The 21,688-nt window shown below is 42.0% G+C and overlaps 1 protein-coding gene across 1 annotated transcript in view; it reads left to right on the plus strand.

The window, feature by feature from the left end:
* prex1 (phosphatidylinositol-3,4,5-trisphosphate-dependent Rac exchange factor 1) overlaps positions 1–21,688 on the plus strand; it is a 105,782-nt gene that overhangs the window by 2,321 nt on the left and 81,773 nt on the right. The window contains exons 2-3 of the mRNA XM_079673649.1: positions 18,020–18,085; positions 18,281–18,403. Coding sequence (XP_079529775.1) covers positions 18,020–18,085; positions 18,281–18,403 — 189 coding nt within the window. The remainder of the gene's footprint in view (positions 1–18,019; positions 18,086–18,280; positions 18,404–21,688) is intronic.

Genomic DNA, 21,688 nt, shown 5'->3' on the forward strand with positions numbered 1-21,688 from the left:
CTCTGTTATCACCGGGGTCTTTGCATAGAATGGCCTTTTATACACAACAATGCTGCATTTACATGGAGGGGCAAGGTTAGTCTTTATATTCACCAAGGAGGTTATGTCTTTGGTTTAATGAAACTTGGTGGAGGACTGAACCATGGGAAATGAACAATCAGTCAAATGTTGGAGCCGATACATAAAGCGGATGCCAGCATTATTTTTCACATAGTCATCGAGGTCTGCTCTCTTCCCCTTCTAGATTCTCTTGTTAAGATGAAGCCTAAGTGGTAAACTGATGATTTCAAATGTTGCGCATTCACAGTTTGATGAGAAAGGCTTCACTCCGTACAAACCCTATTTGGTGAAAAACGAAAAGAATATCCTCTTATGTGCTTTTGCTCTGTAGTGTTTAAATGAGTGGATTGACGTTGTTGATGTATCATCTTGTTAACAAGTTTTTATGTAGACATGAGATTGCCCTCATTACTATCCATTTTCCCATATGGGCGCATACTGTGTGAATAAGTCTTGATGCCAAAGCCTGCTGCCCTGTATTAATTTACCCTATATGAGAAGACTTCCAATGACATCATTCCAAAACCCACTGATATCCATACATTGTGGCATTAAGGGCTCATGGCTTGGATTTCTAAAAAGAGCACATGGACAAGAGAACAGAAACATCAGTTCTCTCCACGGACCCCAATCCTCTGCAAATCCCCCCCCTCCATGTTCCATGTCTAGGGTCCAGCTGAGCCTGCTCCCCTTCCCACAGTGGGAGCCGAGGCTTTGTCACCATGCAGCTCACTGGTGTTGATAAGGGGAGTCTGGCTGTGGGAGCTCACAGCATATGGTTTCAATAAAGATATATGGTGGTTCAGGGCGGGGGTAGGTGGGTAAGGGGTGTATTGCCTCAGGCTGTGATGGGGAATGAAAGTGAGAGTCGTTATAGAGAAGAATCAGATTGTTCATTAAGGGGTCATTTGTGTTTCAAACAGAAATGCAACAATATGTTCCTTAATAGAACAGAAAAGGAATCGGCAATTACTTATTGCAGTATTCTTATGGCAAGATTGGGAGAACATTTTGTTTTAAAGGTCCTAAGCATGGAGGACTCCTCCAATCGGTTTGATATCATATTGAAAGTAATCATTTTTGGTTTTGGATTGACCAAACAAGATATTTAAAGACATCACGTTGGACTTTGAAACTGGGAGTTTTAACAATTTTCTGACAATTTGTACAAAACCAATAACTGATAAACCTATAAAAAAATCGTCAGTTGACTCGATAAAGAAAACCAACCTTATTGCATCCCTAGTTTTTTTGTTTATATTTGAGTGTCTGCTTTTTTCTAAACCTGCCTTGCTTAGTGTAGTGAGATATCTCCTACATATCCCAGAATGCTTAACAACAGCACACAGAGAATTTTCTGATTTCTGTGGGATACCATAGGAAGCCAAACCGTGGGAGGGATTTTACCCATTCAAGAAAAGTGAACTTCAGTCCAGACTGTAAAGTTACATTTCTGTGGAACATAAACCACAACATGACATACTGCGGTTTACATCACTGACACATTTCTGCCTTCACACCGGACATGCCTATATATAAATGTAGAAATACATTATCATATTTGTATAGACTCATCAGTGTCTTTATCTGCAGCCACCTGGCAGCCCTCATCTTTACAGGGTTTGTTCCCCCTACGTCCAGAATAGAAATTGAACAGTGGCAGATAGAATGGCAGCTCGCTCTTTTACCACCCACATCACTCTCTGTTTGCCTTATCACTGATATCTTTTCCACTTCCCTTTGTGCTCTTCCACAACCTCCTGGCTCTTTAGCCCCCCGTACAGAATCGATTCTCAATCGCAATCTTTGCAAATGAAACGCGAAAGACATGGTTATCCGGCTTTGGAATCTCAGCCATTCTGCATGTCACTCATCCCTCGGCGATTAACAGCAAGCCTATCCAACGTGCTGCAGGGAAGCATGTTGGGAGGAGGAGAGGTGAGAAGGGGGTTGGGGGTGTGAAAGGAGGGATTAGACTAGGGATTCATTTGACTCTATAGTATCATTGCGGATCTCTGGATCTATTGCCTATTTGAGGTAAAGAGGAAGCAGTCCAATTCAAACAACATGATTCCTTTTCTATTCCAGGTTTACGGTGATAAGTGCCCATCTTTTGTTGCAGCAAATTCCCTTGTTTGTGTCTAAAATTGATCATCTCTCAGCGCCATAGATTAGAGGGGATTTTCTTCAGGGTAGCACTTTGTTGATTTAATCCGCGCAACTGGATTTCCCCCGTCATGATCTACCAAAGTTTTGCCTATTCATGACAGGATAGTGGCGTCATAACCGAGGCATTTTCCTTCAAACCCATGCGGATGGGGATTGCCATTTTGAAAGACGCTGTCCTTTTTATTGTTTGACCACATTGACCAATGCCTTGGTTAAAACAACAGTGGAATCACATGGCCAATAAAATCGTCTGCCCTTCCTTCTTGATTCTGAGAAGTGTGAGACCCAGAGTTAGGGTGACCAGGAAGGTCTCGTCAGTGCTGTGGGATAATAGGAAACATCTGGAAGTCCTGCCCCCTGTGACCCTTGCTTTGGGCCACACACAAGCGATATAACATGTCCAACACCGACGTGTGGGTAAATGATATTGTGTTTTGGTGTGTGAGTGCACGTAAACTTCATAGTTGCATGTTTTTCCACACTTCTTTCTCTCCTTTTGCTGTTGTTGACTCTCCAAAGCACCTGTGGTTACTGTTGACAAGGCAAACAGGAAGACGCGTGAACATGCATACAATCACACTGACTGAGTAGTGCCCAGGAAGACCGACGTGCAGGAAGCCAGCCTCGAGCTTCCTCTTTTTGCTACCTCTTTCCTTTCTGTTTCTTTTTTTTTCTTCCACTCCATCTCTCCAGCCCTCCCCCTTGGTGGGAAAGACCCGCATGAAGTTTCTCTTGGCTTGGGCGTGTATAAATAGCTGCCGATTTCTAACTCTCATGTTAGCCACAATGCCAGTGGTTTCAGTTCACTGCAACCTCAGCACCACTGAAGTCATACAAACACTGTACATCATCTTCCATAGCAAGAGAAAAGGGGACAAACACACTGTGGAGTCCTAACAGCAGGTAGAAGAGTTACTGTCCTGTTTTGTGAGGGGTTTTTATTATTACTGGGCTTTTTAGTAGGCCTTGAGGGATGGAACGCATCTCATCATGTGTCTTGTAACTCCCAGGTTAAACTACCCTTCAAATGCTAAATGGACAGACACGCGGGTGATGGAATAAAGAACAGAGAACATGTTGTGCCCTCGCATTTTATTAATCATGCTAGAGGTCATTCCATCAATCACTGCTTTAACTTGCCATGGTGATACCTTCCATCTCACTCGGTAATTGGTACCTTGCAGTGCAGTCACAGTGCCAGACTACATACAAGAGGGGTAAAAGCCAGTTTCCAACTTAATCTCGGTGCTTGTTGTAGTCATGTGTTTTAATAAGCCATTTCTTTGAGGCATAAGACTGCGGCAGGAATTTTAAGAATTCAAGTTAACAAGTCTAAACCACTGTAACACCCAGAGGCATGATGTCAAAAAAAAAAAAACAGCCCTCCCTTCTTCCTTCCATGAGGGATGTTTTAATATTCTTACAGATGGAAATTTGCATATGAGAAAAGAGAATTCACATGATCCTAGTGGTAGGATGTCACACCTTTTGAGCGTTTGAAGTAGTTCTCTCTTATGCAGTTAAAGAAGTGATTATATTGCTGTGGGGCTCAGAGAGTCAAGAACCTGAAGTCATCAGTGTTCTATCAGGTTACTGGTTTAACTGTGTCAAATATCTGTATGTCGCATGCCAGGAATGCAGAGCAGGGATACTTTTCAGACTCACAAACGGCTTCATTAACATGGATTTCTTTTTATGACTGGTGCAAACACCGCATAACAGACACTACCACTGTGCATGTGAAAAGCTCTGCGAAGTGCTTGTCAACATGCTGGTATACGATACAGAAGGTGACCTGGCCTGAGTTGTGAATGCGCGGCAACTCGAGATCTCCCATGTCTCCTTGGGGATCATGACCCGGGCAAAGTTGGCACATGTACTTTCTCTGGGTGGATACGCGGTGTAGTAACGTATGTTTTCCAGAAGGTGTGAATGAATTGGATGGATGGATACTTACAGAATGAATCGCCACAGACTTTCCTCTACACACACAGACACCCCCCTGTATGGTTTATGAACTGTGGCAGCAGGCTTACAATGTTTGTTTGCTTTCTCAAACGCAACCAGATGTGTGGCTTCTTTCAGGGTCACAGGTCATTTGCCTCCTAGGAAAACGACCAAAGAACAACTTAACGCAAATCCTCTTAAATGCAGAGAATATGGCAGAGATGTTTGATAAAGCCTGGGTTAGATCACAGGACTGGTGAGGGCGGGTCAGAGTTACATGTCTTTTTGCTGTCCAGCCAGGAAGCTGCTCACACGACACAATGGGACAAAGAAGGAGAACCACGCACGCACGCGCGCACGCCACGCACGCACGTGCACACACACACGCTAATAATAAAAGTAATACAATACCTAGATGGACTTGATTAGTAAAAAATCAATACGTTCTTGAGTTCCTTAAAAATGTCAGAACATTTTAAAGAAATTCAATCTGTGTTTTCCAAAGCCCAAGATAATGTCTTAAATGTCTTCTTTGGTCCACACATATATTCAGTTTGCTGACCTAAAGTAGTACAACACAATAAGAGAATCACATATACGAAGCTGGAATCTGAGTTTCTGACTTTATCTTTCTTAATAAATGACCTAAACTAAGTAACTGATCATCAGAAAGTTTGCGTAATATATATCAAAGTGATAGTGAATGTCCATTATCTGGATAAAGCTCATTATGACGCTATATAAGTACAGACCATTTACAAACAGAATTCAAGCCTTTATTCAAGCTATGTAACTTATTTAACATTTGTTGAAAAATATCCTAACTGTGATGCAATAAAATCATTATTTACTTTACAAAATGTAAGGTCAAGTAATTCCAGTACGTCTAGTGCCATTTGAATGATTATTGGTGTCATTTTTTGAATTGCAATTTTTTTGGCTAGAGCAGTCGTGAAATAAAATGTCCCATGCCTAATGTGGACTGATCCGAACAATCTCATTGAAATGTTTTCCACCTCTTCAAATTGGCGTCCAGTTTTCCAGAATGGAGCAAGTTGTCTCTCACTTATGTCATTATGTGCAGGGGTGGGAGTTTTTTGTTTTTTTTCCCGAGCTTCTCTTGGCTTATATCACTTCTGCTAGCTATGGTTAGTCTTGACTTAGCATTTTCACTTCCCCTGACAGACTGTTGGTGTATGTTGTGACAAAACTGAATGAGAAGCGTGTCTAATGATGCCTCGTTCAGCGTAAGAATCAATAGAGCGTGTGGCAGCCTGAGTGAGTGGTGGAACGTTGCATGCTGAATTTTCTATCTTATTGCTAAAAATACGGAACAGAAAATATTTACACATTTGAAAACAGGGAAGTTCTATGCTGTACATTTCTTGTCTTCTTTGTCACTTTTGTTAAACATTAGCGCTAGCATAAACAATTTCACTTCACAAATTAGCGGAGATCTTCAGCTATTTATGTTATTCAACCCGGCGAGTTAAAGAGTCTGTAGGCTATGTTGTTATAACTCTTCACGACAGCTGCTGACAAATTCCTGGTCCTGGTTGCTGAAGGGCTTTTATTTTGGCATTTGTTCAAATGTGATGACATTTTTGCCGACTAACATGGCATGATTCAAGGCTTGAGTCATACATGCTTGAGCTGTTACCGGGATAATTTGGTTGCTAACTTGCTGACCGGAAACCTTTTAGGAAACAGTACTTGGTTTTGACATGTTGAATTATTACCACATCCAGTTTTTTTGTTTTTTTTACGCTTCAGCTGCAAATTTACATTAACCTTTACAGGACAGACATGTGACAGAAACAAAGACAACATGTGAGTGAAGAGGATTATAATGGGGACTTTTTTTTAAAAAGGATTGTAGTCTCTTTTCATCATATGATGTGATTCAGTTTCACAATTAAATTCCAAATTCTGTTGTCTCTCTGCTGTACTTTTGTTTGTACTCAGATGAAATAGTGAAAATCAAATGATCCTAAAAGCTTTCAGAAGAGGAAACTAACACACATGCTTGGTGGCTGCCAAAACGAGAAGTTGGACTACAATGTAGGTCAGTTGTATCAGTAAGTCCATTAAATACTAAATGACTATTATTACGTGGTTTGGGACACTTATACATTACCACTATTTTCATGACGCTGTTTATGTCTGCCCAGCTGAAAGTCCTAACACTAACCCTGTCACATATCTTTAAGTAAACACATGCTTCCCTTTCTAAATCACACGTGTACAGGTTGAAACATTTAGGAAAATGCAAACACATTTTATCTTAAATGATCAGCTGCACTGCATCTTTTTCAGTAGCCGCTCTTGGTTTGTCTGAAGCTCCACATGTCCCTGACGGCTCACTCAACAACACCATGCTCTCCACACTCTGATGCAGTCTGTGATTCCCTACGTCTGTCTGCACCAACCTGCGTCCAAGCGTCCAGATGGTTTCTGCAATCTGGTCCATGATGTTATCTCCTGATCACCACATGTCAACCCTCAACAGAAAAGCCACTTAGAAAAATAAGCTATAGACAAACCTGACAAGCACTAGTAGAGAAGAAATTAGGTTAGCATTTAGCCCATATGGACGCTAAAAATTCCCTGTAAAGGAAATATGTAGTGGATACAAATAAATGTACAAATATGGATCAATTTAGACCCAATTTGGACAGGTTGAAGCAGATTTTCAAGCCTGCACAGCTGGCAGTTAACGTTCAATGTACAAATGGGGTAACACATATTTAGACATGTCTTCCAACAATCAATCTATTTACATACCCATTATCACAATGGGATTATGTGAGAACAAATGTTGTGTGCTTCTGTCTTTAGTTCTTGATGTCAGTATTGAGAGGGAGTCTATGCCCTAGCCACACAGAGACGATACGGGGGTCGTATCCGCTACAGTTCTCTATCATATAGACCAGGGGTTTTCAAAGTGTGGGTAGGTGAGCCTCCCCTCAGAGAACATAAGAACAGCTGCGCCCCCCCTCCCAATTATTATTGCTGTTATTATTATTATTATTGTTGTTGTTGTTGTTGCTATAATGCAGGGGTATTCAATTGCATTTCAAAGACGTCCAGTAAGAGAAAATGTAATTAAATGCTCTGTTTTCGCTGTCTACCTTCCGCCATTTGAAATTACTCCGACTGTTTCTCTCCTCTTGTCGTGTCTCTGTGTGTGTTTGAATCTATCTTGCTGACTGCACCGATTTGATTGGCTGAGTAGCGTCACCTCCTTAAAACATTAAACAATAACTTTTTAAAACCTTTTTATTTTTATGTTTTAAACATATTGTATAAAACTCCCCCACTACTTGGACTATTCCTTGCACCCCTCTAGAATAAGCCCGAATGGTCTCAATCATATTGCATCAGTAACGTGCACTTCTTATTATAACAAGATCGCAAGGACGCTGATCGGAAAATTGAGTGTTGTTCAGTTTGTGTGTTGTGGAACATGCGTGTTCGTGCATGAAAATATACCACACACCCAATTACAATTGCATGTTCAATTCACTACCCTGGAAGTTAATACAGTTGTTAAAGTTGGAACAGCCTGTGGACAGCCGTTCTTCCTTGCATGTCAGTCGCCGACAGGCACATCTAGCTGCAGCACGACCCGTATATTTCCGCACACCGTGTTCTCAAGACATCTTTTTTTTAAAACATTTTCAACATGGTGGATAAATCCTTATATGCTCCCGGTAACACACTGAACGTTAACTTTGCCTCCTTATTACACTCACCCCTACTTTAGTGGGAACAATGAGTCTGCCTCTTTGATGCACAGAGGAATAAACGCAGATCATCCTCTGGCTGCAGCCTTTACCGGTACTTGCTTTTGATCAAAGTCAATGCGGAAAACCTGCACTCACACAGGTAGGTGGAGGTGAAGGGAATGAGCACTTTTACAGCATTTTTGGCGAGGTGGGGGAACTCGGTCTCCACAGACAGCCACAAGTGGGCAAGTGTCACTTTACTCGTCTTTTTCTCGTTCTTTTGCGTCTCACGCTGCGCCTCCCCTGAAGCTCTCTGGCGCCCCCCAGGGGAGGCGCGCCTCACACTTTGAAAACCGCTGATATAGACGGTTCGGCCTCACGAGGCCGAGAGGGAAACGCAGAAATAACGATAACGGGTCCAAAGGCGCTGTTCTGGGGGGCCAAACGGCTCCGTGATTACGCCCTACACGATCATTTCCTTATAACGAAAATACTGACGGGCTGTCAGGAGAGGGGGAGGAAAAGAGAGACTCTGTGTATTATTCTTATATTATTATATAGAGTCGTTATTCATTTGTTTTAAAGCTCAATAAATAACAAAGAAGAACTTTGACCGGCACTTTTATAATTTTGTTGGGAAGATTTCAACTTTAATGGACATGTTGACCGGCGAAAAAATCTAACTGAAACTCTGCTGCACGGTCCCCTTGTCCCTTGGAAGAGGCGGAGAGGTGGGTGTTTGTCATCTGCTGGTGGACTACCTGAGAGATATGCAGCAGGAGCACACGCTTGCCTCGGGGAGGGGGAACAAGAGCCAGAGCCCTGGCCCCTGCCTCTCCCCACCTCTGCTGCTAAATCCACCACGGAGAATAAACAGAAGGGCAACCATGGCAACCATGCATGCTCGTGAAGTCTTCTTCGCTGCTTTTGGTGTATTTTGTGGCGGAAGTACAGAGCCACTTACAGTCCCAGCATATGTACTACAGCGTCTCCAGCCGGTCGAGCGGTCTCGTGTGAACGGACGCGTTTCTGGTGCCGATTGCGTGTGGACGGAAGACTTTTTTGATATCGAATTCGGTTCGTTTTTGTTACCGTCTCCGTGTGGCTAGGGTCTATGATGAAGTGACAAGATGCCTTTGAACCTAAAAAAGTGTTTCTACCATAAAGGACATAACTTTGTGTCTTTGAGGCTGTGGCTCAGTGGATATTGTGATGGACTTTGAATCACGGGATAGCAAGTTCGAGTCCAACTGCAGTCAGCATGTCGTTGTGTCCCTGGGCAAGACACTTCACCCCAAATTGCTCCAGTGGGGATTGTCCACAGTATTGAATGTGTGTAAGTCGCTTTGGATAAAAGCGTCTAACAAATGACATGTAATGTAATGTATAACGCATCATTTTGGGCAGTCACTTTAAAAGTAGAAAAATCTAGCTAAATGACGAGGCGGAAATTGCCCCTCAGTTTTACATGCGTCATGCCAACATGTCTGATACAACCAAGTCATGCTCAGAAGTTTTAAATGTCTGCATCAGTAACACCATTTTAAGCGGAATCTTTACAGACTGTAAAGGCTCGCTGAGCCAGAAGAAGGCTGACAGATTTATCACTGCGAGTGTCATTGAAAGTGTCACATAATGAATTCATTAATGCAACAGAGCTGATGAGTAGGCAGTCTTAAACAGGAAGTCTCTGGTCCAGTGCTGACTGTCTGTTCTCTGTGGTCCAGACTGCCTCTCTTCCCCCTTGTAGCGTTTAGTTTCCGCCCAACTCATAGAGCACTGAAGTTTAAAGACCTTCAAAGTGGAAGTGAGTGAGAGTGGGAGAAAAAAAACTGGACATGACTCAAAGAAGACTTTGTGTTTTGGTGATTGGCTCTGCCAAAAAGGGTTTCTCTTGGAAGACAGCGAAGGACTGGTTGGTGCTTGAAGGCAAGCTGAGGGAGTTTTTGAGGATTGGGGCGAGATGTGAATTACAGCTTCAGAGAGAAAGTAGTCTGCTAAGATGTGCTGGGGTCTCTTATTGTGTCGACGCCACAGGCCATTCTCTGGCTCTGCTGCACCCAGGACACAAAGAGGGGATTTCTTCATTTATTTATTCAATTTCATGCCATGTCGACCCCAAAATGGCCCCCATTGCCTCTTCAAACCTGCCCTGTCCCCCTTTGTGGCTGGTCACACCAATCCTCTCCCCAAGAAAGAGAGACTCTTAATGGAGGCATTGTTTTTAGCTTGTTGTTGTTTTCTCTTGGATAACGAGCAGTAGAGAGTTTGAGGCTGGTGACCTGAGAACTCTCACAGAAAGGCCTGAATATGTGGATCTGTGATTCTGTTTAAGGGTTTTTTCAGTAGGTGTGGGAATCGCAGCAAATTGAAAAGCGTCTCTCAGGGTCTGCTGGAAAACAAGTGTTAGCGCTTGAGCTTGATATACAGGGTCTCTTGTGAGTTATCTGAATTGAGAGAGATGGCCCAGCATTGTTGTTGAATGCTGATGTAGCCATGGGCAATCAGGACAAATGTCACAGTTTGGTCCCCATTAACGCCATGAAATAAATAATTTTACCGGAAAAAATGATAAAGTTTGATACAATCCGATTGACCCAGAAATGTAATGAATTATCAGTTTCTCATAAAATCACTTCCCATTATAGCACCTTGCTATTGACTAACCGTAAACTAAGTAATGAGGTTAATATTAATGAATATGTAAATTAATATATGATCCTTTTTTTCTATTAGAAAATCTTTCTAAATCCAGTATACAAGTATTTCACTTTTTTTTCATATACTGGGTTGTTGATTTAAAATGTGAAAAATAGTCTTTTCACCAAAACCTCACTATTTCCTAAGTCTGTTTTGTAATTCTGGAACACAGCAACATATGTCTTTGGCAATTCCCTTGAATTTTCTGTCCAAATATTAAAATCTCCTCTCAGGTATAACGCAATCCAGTACACATGCCCAGCTTCCAAAATGTCATGTTCTCACATTACTTTTTCCATTAATCCCTGTTTATTATGGATAACCTTTTCAGTGTAAACATCCAAATTAAAAGGATGCTTCCCACCTGACTCTGAGTGACCCTTGAGGTAACATCCCTTGCCAGCCGTGTGGCAGCAGCTCCAACTGTTCAAATCTATTCGCCTGACTGTTCGCATGACTTGCTCCCATGTGGCAACTTGACCTCATTAGACAATTGTGATTTTTTTCTTACTTCCCTCCAGTACATTCCCTATTGTAATTATGATTGTGTAGAGTTTCTCATGTTAAGTCAGTATTTTTAGTGGTTAAGATTAGAGCTGCAATGGTTAAAAAACGGTTTTAGCCACTCTAATATAATGTTGTAATGCTTTTCTCAGTGTTATATTAATCTGAAAAATTTTAGGTTTTGGGCTGACAAAACAAGAAATGTTTCACAATTTTTGCATTTTTCTTAAGCCCGATCGACTAAGGTTTTATAGTGAAAAATATTGCTTCAAAGATCATCTTTAACTACAATCCTTCTTAAGATTTGTCACTTGAAAGCAAAAATATTCCCTCATTATTGAGCTTGCTTAATAGTGTCATCTCACTGAACAGAAGCCAATTAAAAGGGTTCTAGCCCAAAGTGAAGACCCTGACGGAGAGAGAGCTGAAGCTATTGTTGGATCAGGTTGCGTATTTGGCTCTGCTGCAGGTAGAAAACTCAGTTCAAAAGCAGACAAGGCAGACGTGAAGGCAGCAGGCCTCTTATTCACTGCCCAGTGGAGCGCACAGTGAACCCACACCAGCATATGGTCCATCTGTATCTTCACACCTTACTGTCTGGCCCCTCCTCGGTCTAATAAACCTCTTCATTTAGCAAACCCCCCAACACAAATCAGACCCTCTTGGCTCTTGGGCATTTGAGACGATGCCTCATAATAGCAGATATTTGTGTAAAGCAGTGATAGCATTGTCTGGGAGTGGAAGGGGATTGTTGGTGTTGGGTTAGACAAGTTTTTTTTTTAACCCTGCCGAGTTCCCTATTTGGTGAAAATTGCATGTAAATCCATCCAATCCATAACAAGCATTATCTTCTACTTGTCTTTGTCATTGCTTTGAACCATAGGCAACACAGTGTCATTACAGAGCAAATGTTGTGCTATAAAGTTAGGGGTGAAGTCCATAATTAAAAGCTTTTTAAGTGTAAAAGAGCACTATGTGATTTATTTGTTTGTTTGCGTGCTAGTATCAAAAACTGTCAGACTTGACTTGGAACCCAAAGTAAAGCGGCCAGTCAAACATGTCATATACTTCCTTTGTACAAAAGCCACACTTCCTGTTCCGAATCAACATCTGCTGCTTTTGTGTCGAGCGGCACTGCTTCATTCTGCAGACTGTTTGTTTTGTTCTTCCCTGCTGAGTTGAACCACTGCCTATCTGCTTGAAAAAAAAACGCCATTCTTGTCAATGATTTGGTTGTCTTAAAGAGTGTTGGCTTTTGTTCAAGGTGATTGCTCTGTTTTCACTTCCTGTTTGCTTGCAAAACACAGACACAATGAAAGACATGGGTGCACACTTCTTCTGTTGCACTTTGGGGTTTTTGAACTTGTCTTCTTGCACACAAGTTCTTTGAAAAAGTGACTCAGCCTAAATATGCAGCAAGTGCCTATTTAGTAAGTTCCATGTTTGATAGCTTTTATGTGAGCTGAACTAAGGCCAGTTTCAAACTTCTTCCTGAGCCTTGGTTACTTGCGATAGACATTTTGGAAGAAGAGTGATGTCTGCTTTGGCACGACAAATGTTTGAAAGTGCTGATGGATAATGCACTTTCAAACAACTGCTTTGAAAGAAGCACAAAACGTATATTTTAGAGCAACGCTCATACCAATGCAGACCTTAGGTGTTTTGGGCAGCGCTCTTTGCATTCATTAACACCACGGAGGTCAAATTACAACATTACAACAGTTGGCTTTTTATTTTTGTTGAGGAACTTTCTGAACTGCATCTAACTTTCAAAGGAGCTTTCACACTTGAGTAAACTTACCGAAATTCTTGGGCTAAACAGCATTGAGTTTGTGACCAGGATCATCCTGCTTCTGTAGTAAAGGAGGAATGTAAAAATATACACACACCATGGACAAGAAGACTCCAAGCTACTACATGGGGACATTTTGTAAATACGTTCTTATGCTGTCAGGATTGAATATTGTGCTAATGTAGGCGCTTTTGTTATGAATGGACTTGATGTGTACAGGCTTCTTAGGGTGAGGTAGGAGAAATGAATGAGTAACAAGTGTTGAGCAATCGGAAGAACTTGGAGAAAATCTTGACAATTCTTCTTTTTTTTTTGCATAACTACAGTGACAAATATACAAAATGCCTGACTACTATGAGGATAGAGGGCAGGGAAATGGTTTTGTTTATTAAAAAAAAAACCTACGGTTTAAATGTCAAAATGTTATTATTTCACATTATTTTGTTATTGTTTTGCAAAGGAACAAGAATAAGTCTGCAAGAGTTAAAGTTGAAAGAAAAGTCTAATAAAAAGTACATTCTTGCTCCTGAAACCAAGGGAAAATGATAGATCATTGAATGAGTTGGCAAAAATATACATTATACACACTACTCATGGCAACAAGAATCTACTTGATTATTTATAGCATTTTGAAACATCTGAGGCCTTTCGACGACTGCCTCTGTGTTGAACTTCCCTGGCTTAACCATACTCAAATATTAGTGGTATAATTCTGCATTAGTGTCATTCTTGGCAGCCACTTTGCGGTCCATCAAGAAGCTCCTTGATTTTGTAGTCTCCTGAGGGATTGCATCATGATCAGTTTCCCCTAACAACACATCGCCCCTGTGGCAAGAGACCATCGTGTGCAATATGTCTGTTGTGCTCCGTGCAGCAGCTGAGCCCCCCCTGTGCCGCCACTCTGACTCATTATTATGAATCCAGCGGTATCAAAAAACTGAATTTGTGTCCCATCTGACCGACTATTATTAACACATTGATTGATGTCATCGCTATTTTTAGGTGTCGGAGTAACCCAGCATCGTCTGCGCACACTGTTCTGTGAGCTGCGTAGGGCGGGAAAGGTCACAATGAATATAAATAGCTGTGTTTTATCCAGGGAGACATATGATCAGTACAATTTGCTTAAGGCGGTGGGCTTCTAAAACATAAGCTAACTCATCATTAAATACACAGCTGGGGTGGGTTCAGAAGGAGCTGACCTGTGGCTGAATCAGATTTCACACAGCAAGATAAATATGTCCGTCTTTGGCAGAGGTATTGTCTTTCGTCATTCATGTAGCCTGAATATTATTCATCAATGTTTGATCCTCCACTCGATTACGCGTCCGTGGTTCGCTCATGACAATGTCGAAAAAAGAGCCAGATGGGTCACCTGAGATGGTGATTTCAAAGTAAACAAGGGCGTCATCTGCATAATGCTGCCTCTCCGCATGTTGATTAAGAAGTAATGAGCTCAACAACTGCGCCCGCTGGGTAGAGTGGAGTTACAGCGTTCGTCATGACTACTGTTTGCCTTTCATTATGGATTTGATCCCAATAACAACTGGCTTAGCCTCGTCCTGTGGAAAAGAGTGGCTCTTTCAATATTCATCTTGTATCTTAATGTCAGTGTGTGTGTGTTCAATGCTCTGAGGTATTGGCCTCTCCATGCAAATGAAACATGACTTGTAATCTGCCGAGGGTTATCTAAGGGTGCGATCAAATCCGCTCCTTTTTTGGTTTTCTAAACCAGAGTCGGTAACAATTTAGTTGAATGCTAAATCATGAAGCAGTTATTTAGCAAATACATGGAATTAGCAGTTACGATCCAATCAAAAGAATCCGATTTCTGGCTAAATCACTTCTGTTTGGTATGACTGACTTAACTGTTCTCTTAGCAAGGGGTTACTTTCACTGTTGCTCATTATCTAAGTACTCTAAATATCTGAATATGTAAATCAGTCCACACTACAGTTTGCATAATCACGATGCTTGGCTTTCAAAGCACAGTGAACTGCTGTCCATCAGATGTCAACAGCTGTCCAATTAAACCCACTAATGCAGCGCCCGTCCTGCCGACTGCTTGGCCTCTGGTATTGCTACTTGCGGCTTTCTCAATAACTACTTAGCCAACGAAACAAATTTATAATGGACACTGGACTTCCTTGGGTCCTCAAAGATGATCATATGAATGGTTGTCAAGCAACTTGAAGGATAGAGAGATACCCATTCCATTATAGTAATATAATATTACTTTTTTGATTCTATTCACACTCCATAAAAATCACAGTCCAGGCTTTAAAAACTTAAGTAAACTCTGACATGCTAGGTGTGCCCGGCCAGTTGGGCTCTGTCCTGTTGTCTACCGGTTCTCTCCTGGAGACAGTGAAAGCCTCCCATTTTCACTCCAAATAAACCTGTGTGCTGCTTTGTGATGGAACAATGAAGACAGTCAATACAATCCTGGGTGAGAATGGCCATGTCGGGGGCGAGACCTGGACTGAAAAGATCTCTTTGTTGCTCCCTCCCTCCATTCTCCCTGCTGATCCCCCTGTCACCACATCTGTGTGGCACGTGTTTTTGAAAGACTGAATCCTGTCTGGCTGAAAGATGTCAATAAGAGATGACTCCAAAGTCTGGATTTCTCACATTATACCTCTGATCCAACATTGTCTCCTTCACTATATTGTTTTGCTTTGCTCTATGCTACGACCACCGTCACCCTGCTCACCCACATCTAAGAGCAACTGAGGAAAAGTCTTGTTTCCTGCCTCTTATTGTGCCAGGGAGCAATCTCTCACTCGAGTGGCTCCTCCAGTACGAGTTACCATATGGGAGATTTAATTAGTGTATGCCTGGAGCACAATCAGCTCCCTCCCAAAACCAGTGAAGAACACAACAACTAGTTCTACCCTTTAATACTGGTTCTTAATTAGCGAGGTCGCAGCTTTCTGCTGAGGACCTTTGCTTTCTATTTTGGTACAACCTACGCAGAAAGCCAGTAAAGACGGGAAAAGTGTTCGGTCCCCGAGGAAATTATATGATTGCTGCCTGCTGCTTGGTCGGCTGGGTTCTATCTTAAGAACAAATGTGTGATTACAAGTGTCAGTCTTTCATTACAGGCAGGCGACTTACTATAAGTAATACATGCAGTTGGCTGATGTTTTGTGCGACTCTACAGAGCATGCAACGGTTGTATATAAATGGTCTCTTCATCCAATTCACCAAAAAGTACTTGCATCCAGTTGGATCTAGTCAACATGTTGGTCTAATCTTGATAACATCGAGACTGCATAGTGCCAAAAGTTTATAGGGACTTTTTATGTTCATATTACGATTTCTTTATATTGAATCTTTAAGAGGCCCTATGATGCTTTTTGGGGTTTTCCCTTTCCTGTAGGGTGTTTTTTCTCTACCACACACTCCTCTCCCTTCCTGCCTGAAACACAGAGATTGGACTCCTTTGTTTACTTCTGTAACATAGGGACATCTCTATGTAACACTCAAGCCCCTTAACTAAGGTGTCTGAAAATAAAGTATGCTGCTTCTGAAACTTCGGTATTGTATGCGCATGGATATTGCTGATTGTTCAAACAATACCCGACACTATGGGGATTACCTATACTCACCGAGACAATACTACCAAGTGTTCATAGTTCATTGTTTCTATAATCAAAATATCAAAAGAAAGACACACATAAAGACAGTAGACAGTGTGTGATCATGAGGAAATCCTTGTGCTGTTTCTCCTCATTGCTACTTTTATGTGGCAGGTGTGCATCAAAAGGTTTAGAGCTACTGCAGTAATATTTGCTTTTTAGAAATAAATATGCATTGAGCCTAGCGTCTTTCTCTCTTTTCTGACACCCTTCGTCCACGTGGAACACATTTCAGACGGCATCTTCCGATTTACGGCGCTCAAATGCCGGCAGACAACAGCAGACGGTCAGATGTGCGAGGCTCCTGGAGTCAGTGGCGTTTTATTTGGTGGGTTTATATCTCCCTTATCTCTGTTCTTTTCAAGACAGTATTGGCGTCTGGAGATGAGGAAGGTTTAGCCTGTCAGACAAAAGCTGATAGACGGAGAACTTAGGAAGACAGAATAAAAGAAACTGTTTGCACATTCACTTCCCTTCTCCTCTATTTTCTCCTCCTAAATCTGTAAGTCATGGTTCTGATTGGCAGGCATGGACACACACACGGACCGAACTGCACACACAAGCAAAGCTCAAGTTGACATGAGCCTATTACGGCTGTCCACGGTGAAGTGGTGTGTGTAGATCCTGCAACAATGAAGCATTTATTTGCTCATGTCTTAAAGCTGAGTGCTCAGGTGCATTAGGTTCCACTACAGGGGGTCCATACAGGGAGCTTCAAGTGTCACAGTGGGGAAAAACCATCATTCTGTGGTACCTCGGGGATAGGGAGACAATTTTTTGTTTACTGCCATGAAAGTCTATTTTCCGCTATGTAAGTATGTGAGAGTCCATGTGACTGTCTATCGCTCAAAGGCTTGTGTGTTTATGCATAGTAATGTGACGGATCTGTATTTACTCTATTTGTTTTTCTCAAAGCAAAGAGCACATACATACTGATTTATGATCAGCAGAGGGAAGCTGCACCACTCTTCCAGGTGACGTTTGTTTGCGTATGAGATCAGATAGATCCCTGTCTTGTTATTAAAGGGGCCCTATTCTGCTTTTTTGGGTTTTCCTTTTACTGTAGTGGTATACAGTTTTTATCCAAGTAAATGTTTGCAACGGGTAAAATCCCAGAGTTCAGGTCCCTGCCTCAAATGTAGTCCTTCGTTTACTTCAGAGATAGTGATATCACAAAGTAACACTCAGAGCGGTTGACCATGTACAACAGAGCCGGCCAGCTACCCAATCAGAGCAGCGAGGCTCAGACTATGGGAATAAAAACACTTTGTGAACATTAAAGCATGGAAACCTGTTACAGTAGAGACACACAATACAATTATGAACCTGGAAATTAGCACAATTGGGCCCCTTTAGGTTAATGGAGAGCTCATCATGCCTATAATGACATAGCGGTTATATTTTATTCCTCTGCCTTATTAGACAAATAAATCTCATTGCTTATCCTTAAACATGCTTTGTTTTTGTTTCCTCTTTAGGCGTTTTTGCACAGAATCCGAAAAAATGCAGATGACCAACAGTGTCTCTCACCTGAACATGTCAAGGTATGATTGCCTCACAAATGTCTAAAATGATGTTTTTGATATTATAATGCTTTAAATATGTCTTCTCTGTCCATCTGTTGGTCACTTCCCTTGCTCTTTTCCCTCTCTTCCTTCCACCCTACCTCTTTATCTCTTCCTTCCTCCATTTTCCCCTCCCTTTACATCACCCCCCCCCCCCCCCCCCCGTTTTTTCAGATTCTGTTTTCAAACATTGAAGACATCCTGGAGTTGCACAAAGAGGTGTTGTCCGCATTTGAGGCCAGTCTGCAGCCCGAACCTCAGCCCCATCATGCACTGGGACACGTGTTCCTGAAGTTTGTGAGTACATGACACGCACAAAAAACAGCAAACTGTCACACGAACACACGAGGACATTGACACATACTCATGCATGAATTCCTCTTCCATGCAAAAACACACACACTCTTTTCATGGGCTACCCCGTAACCACAGAGGCAGGGAGAAGCGTGCAAAGCCTGCTGTGAAAACACCTCTTAATTCTCTCTTTCTCACATGGAAGAACCCCCGCCCCCCCCCCCCCCCCCACATTCACAGACTACCTCCACCCCTTTCCAAACTGGCCTGCATCCTGTCAGGCAAAAAGAGTCTCTCTTCATCACTTTGTGTCTCTGCCATCTCCTTCTTTTGGCCCTCCATCCCTCCATCCAAAGATTCCTCTCCGCTCTGCAATCCCCCCCTCTCCGCTCCCCTCTGTTTGAACTCGTTTGGCCTCAGGGAACAAACAAAGCAGGGTCTGTGTCCGGGGAGGAAGAGATGGTGTGTCACTCAGCACAGGGGACAATGCTTCTGCTGGTAGCACTCCATCAGAGGCTCCTTCTCTCCACTCTCTGTTTGTCCCTCTCTGATCAACTATCTTCCATTTACTTTCACTGAGGCACACAACACTTCAGATAGGTATCCCACCATCAGTTTGCTCCATCAGCCATAATGGTCAGTGCAGCGGGACACTCATTTTTGTTTCTCGAAGCAGAAAAAAAATCTTATCGTTGTGAACAAATAAACCCACAAGATCAGCAGCAATGTTTGTTTTCACTTGACCCAGATTTTTAAAAAAATGACAGCCAGCAAAACTACAGTGTTCACTGCAAGAAACAGACTACTCAAAATAGAGATAATGCCCTAGTGCCACTAGTGAGCAGTCAAGCAGACCAGTACAATGCAGTGGCATTAGACCACAAGTGAGTTAATGTATCTAGCTTTCCTTAGGCACTCAAAGACGCTTTACTATAGAAAACACATTTAATATACAAACACGCATACATGCAAAAATGTACACTCAATATGCAATTGAATTGGTCAAAATAACATCATTTCTGTCTGGGGAGGTGGTTTCGCTTATTATAAATGACTCATACCCCAACAAAAAAATCAGTTTACATACAATTTGAACCATCCCTATAAAATGAAACAATAATAACACATCCACTGCCTCCTGTAGCATGAAGGACGTTTAATCCCATCTGTGGATAACTGTTGAATTGGCTCATCAAAATGTACCTTCACACATGTGTGAGGGTCATTCGGTCCGTCAGGCCAAGTGTCAGGATGGAGAATTGATTAGAGGAGCCCGAGCTTTTCTTTTTCCACTTCGCACCGTGGTCAGACCGGAAGATGTAGAGGTCAGAGTGGATATGTTATAGGTGGAAAGTCAAGGCCTCTTCATAAATCCCGTTTATTTCAAGTCAACTTCACAGCCATGACAGCAAAGAAACCTTTGTGATGGTGAGTCATAGAAATAAAGCCAAACCCATTTAATGTCACTGTAGCATTGATATAATGACTTTAAGTAGTATTTCAGTTCTATGTGATGATGAAGATGTCAAGGAAGAAACGTCTTCACCAACTTGACAACACATGCGCAGCGTTTACTAAAAGTGCTGCTGAACAAAATACTTCAAGTAGAAAATTATCTGAATACAAATACACCACTTGTTTAATTTTGGGGATTTTAAAGTTGGCCAACTTTTACGTTGTATTTTGAGCTTCTTGCCGCGTTTAATATTGCGCATGTGGTGTCAATTTGGAGAAGACGTTTCTACATTTTCATTTGTTTCAGCACATTTGCGTGAAAGGGAAAAATCGTAAAAATACTTTATAAAATAATAAACACTTGCTCAGTCACTGCTTAAAAATGTTAAATAGTGTGTTACCCTACGTATCCATTACATCTCCCTCTACAAACCCATGACCTTTGTCTCCTTCAACACTGACACGTCTCAGCCAATCGGTTGGCCCCGTCTGGTGCCCTTCAGCCGTAGCCCTTGACCTCAAGCAGAGGTCAACACCATGACTTGGATTTGATTAACCTCCCACATTGTTCCACTAGACGGTCTGCCACTCACGCTCAGGGAAGACAAATGGGAAGATTCATTGCTATTCAAAGTCAAATGTTGCCAAGAGGGCTTGGGAGGCAGCAGCTGTAAAAAAAAGTTACATTTAAATGACCAGAATTAAATAATGCTGCTTGTTAAACATTATACAGATGTTCCCGTTTTACTATTAATAAATATAGGACAGTTTTAGCCAAATACACATTTTTCCTACGAAGTTGGGGCAAAGATTTGGAATGATCACACACACACACACACACACCCACACCCACACCCACACACACACACACACACACACACACACACACACACACACACACACACACACACACACACACACACACACACACACACACACACACACACACACACACACACACACACACACACACACACACACGGCATGCATGAGATTATTCAAGCCCTGCAAAGGTGAAAAAGTGACTCATGTTGGAGCAGAAATCAAAGACATCAATATTTGCTCTATTTCTGGGAGTGTATACATGAGCACTGTGCGAGGAGCAACAGTCGTGTCATTATGCACTTTCTGAACTACTCCCATTATGCTTTGACTCTATGTGATTCCTCTGTGTGATACCAACCTCTCATCTAGCCTGCGGAATAACATTCCAATGATGAAGAATTCAAATAAAGCCTTATGTTTATCAAAGGGACAACCCCAGTCTTTGAGCTATTTTAGGTACAACTGATGGCTTTCATTCTTCCAGAGTAGATTCAATGTTTAAAATTGAGTCAAGGGTTCACATGTTGGCATTTAGTTGTGCCTGAATTGACTGTGCACGTTGTTTATACCTGAGCAGAAGGAAATACCTTGGAGTGGGCTTCAGTTGTAAACATAGCTGCAAAAAGGCATGCTGTTCTTGGACCAACAGGGTTCAGTTCTAGATAGTGAAAGGAGATACAATTCCTATCATTCAAGTGCCACCATATCCAGGAGTGTTTAAGTGTAAACCGAAGGAGAGAAGTTTCCTCTGGCGTGAACTTTTGGATTTTAGTGTTTGCAGACCATTTACATGCACAAAATCCTATATAACACATTACAGGGAAGGGAGAACCCCACAAAGCGTAATAGGGCCCCTTTCATTTTATTTTTTTTATTTTCAGTGTGCTAAAGTAGTCTGTTTGTGGGTTGATGTTGTCTTTCTGATATAGACTGAACGGCTTAATTTATGTACAAGAACACCAACAATCTGTTTGGGACTCTGACGCATGGAAACATGTCTTCCTGTTT

The sequence above is a fragment of the Notothenia rossii genome (assembly GCF_949606895.1).
Source record: "Notothenia rossii genome assembly, chromosome: 4".
In the NCBI taxonomy this organism is placed as follows: Eukaryota; Metazoa; Chordata; class Actinopteri; order Perciformes; family Nototheniidae; genus Notothenia; species Notothenia rossii.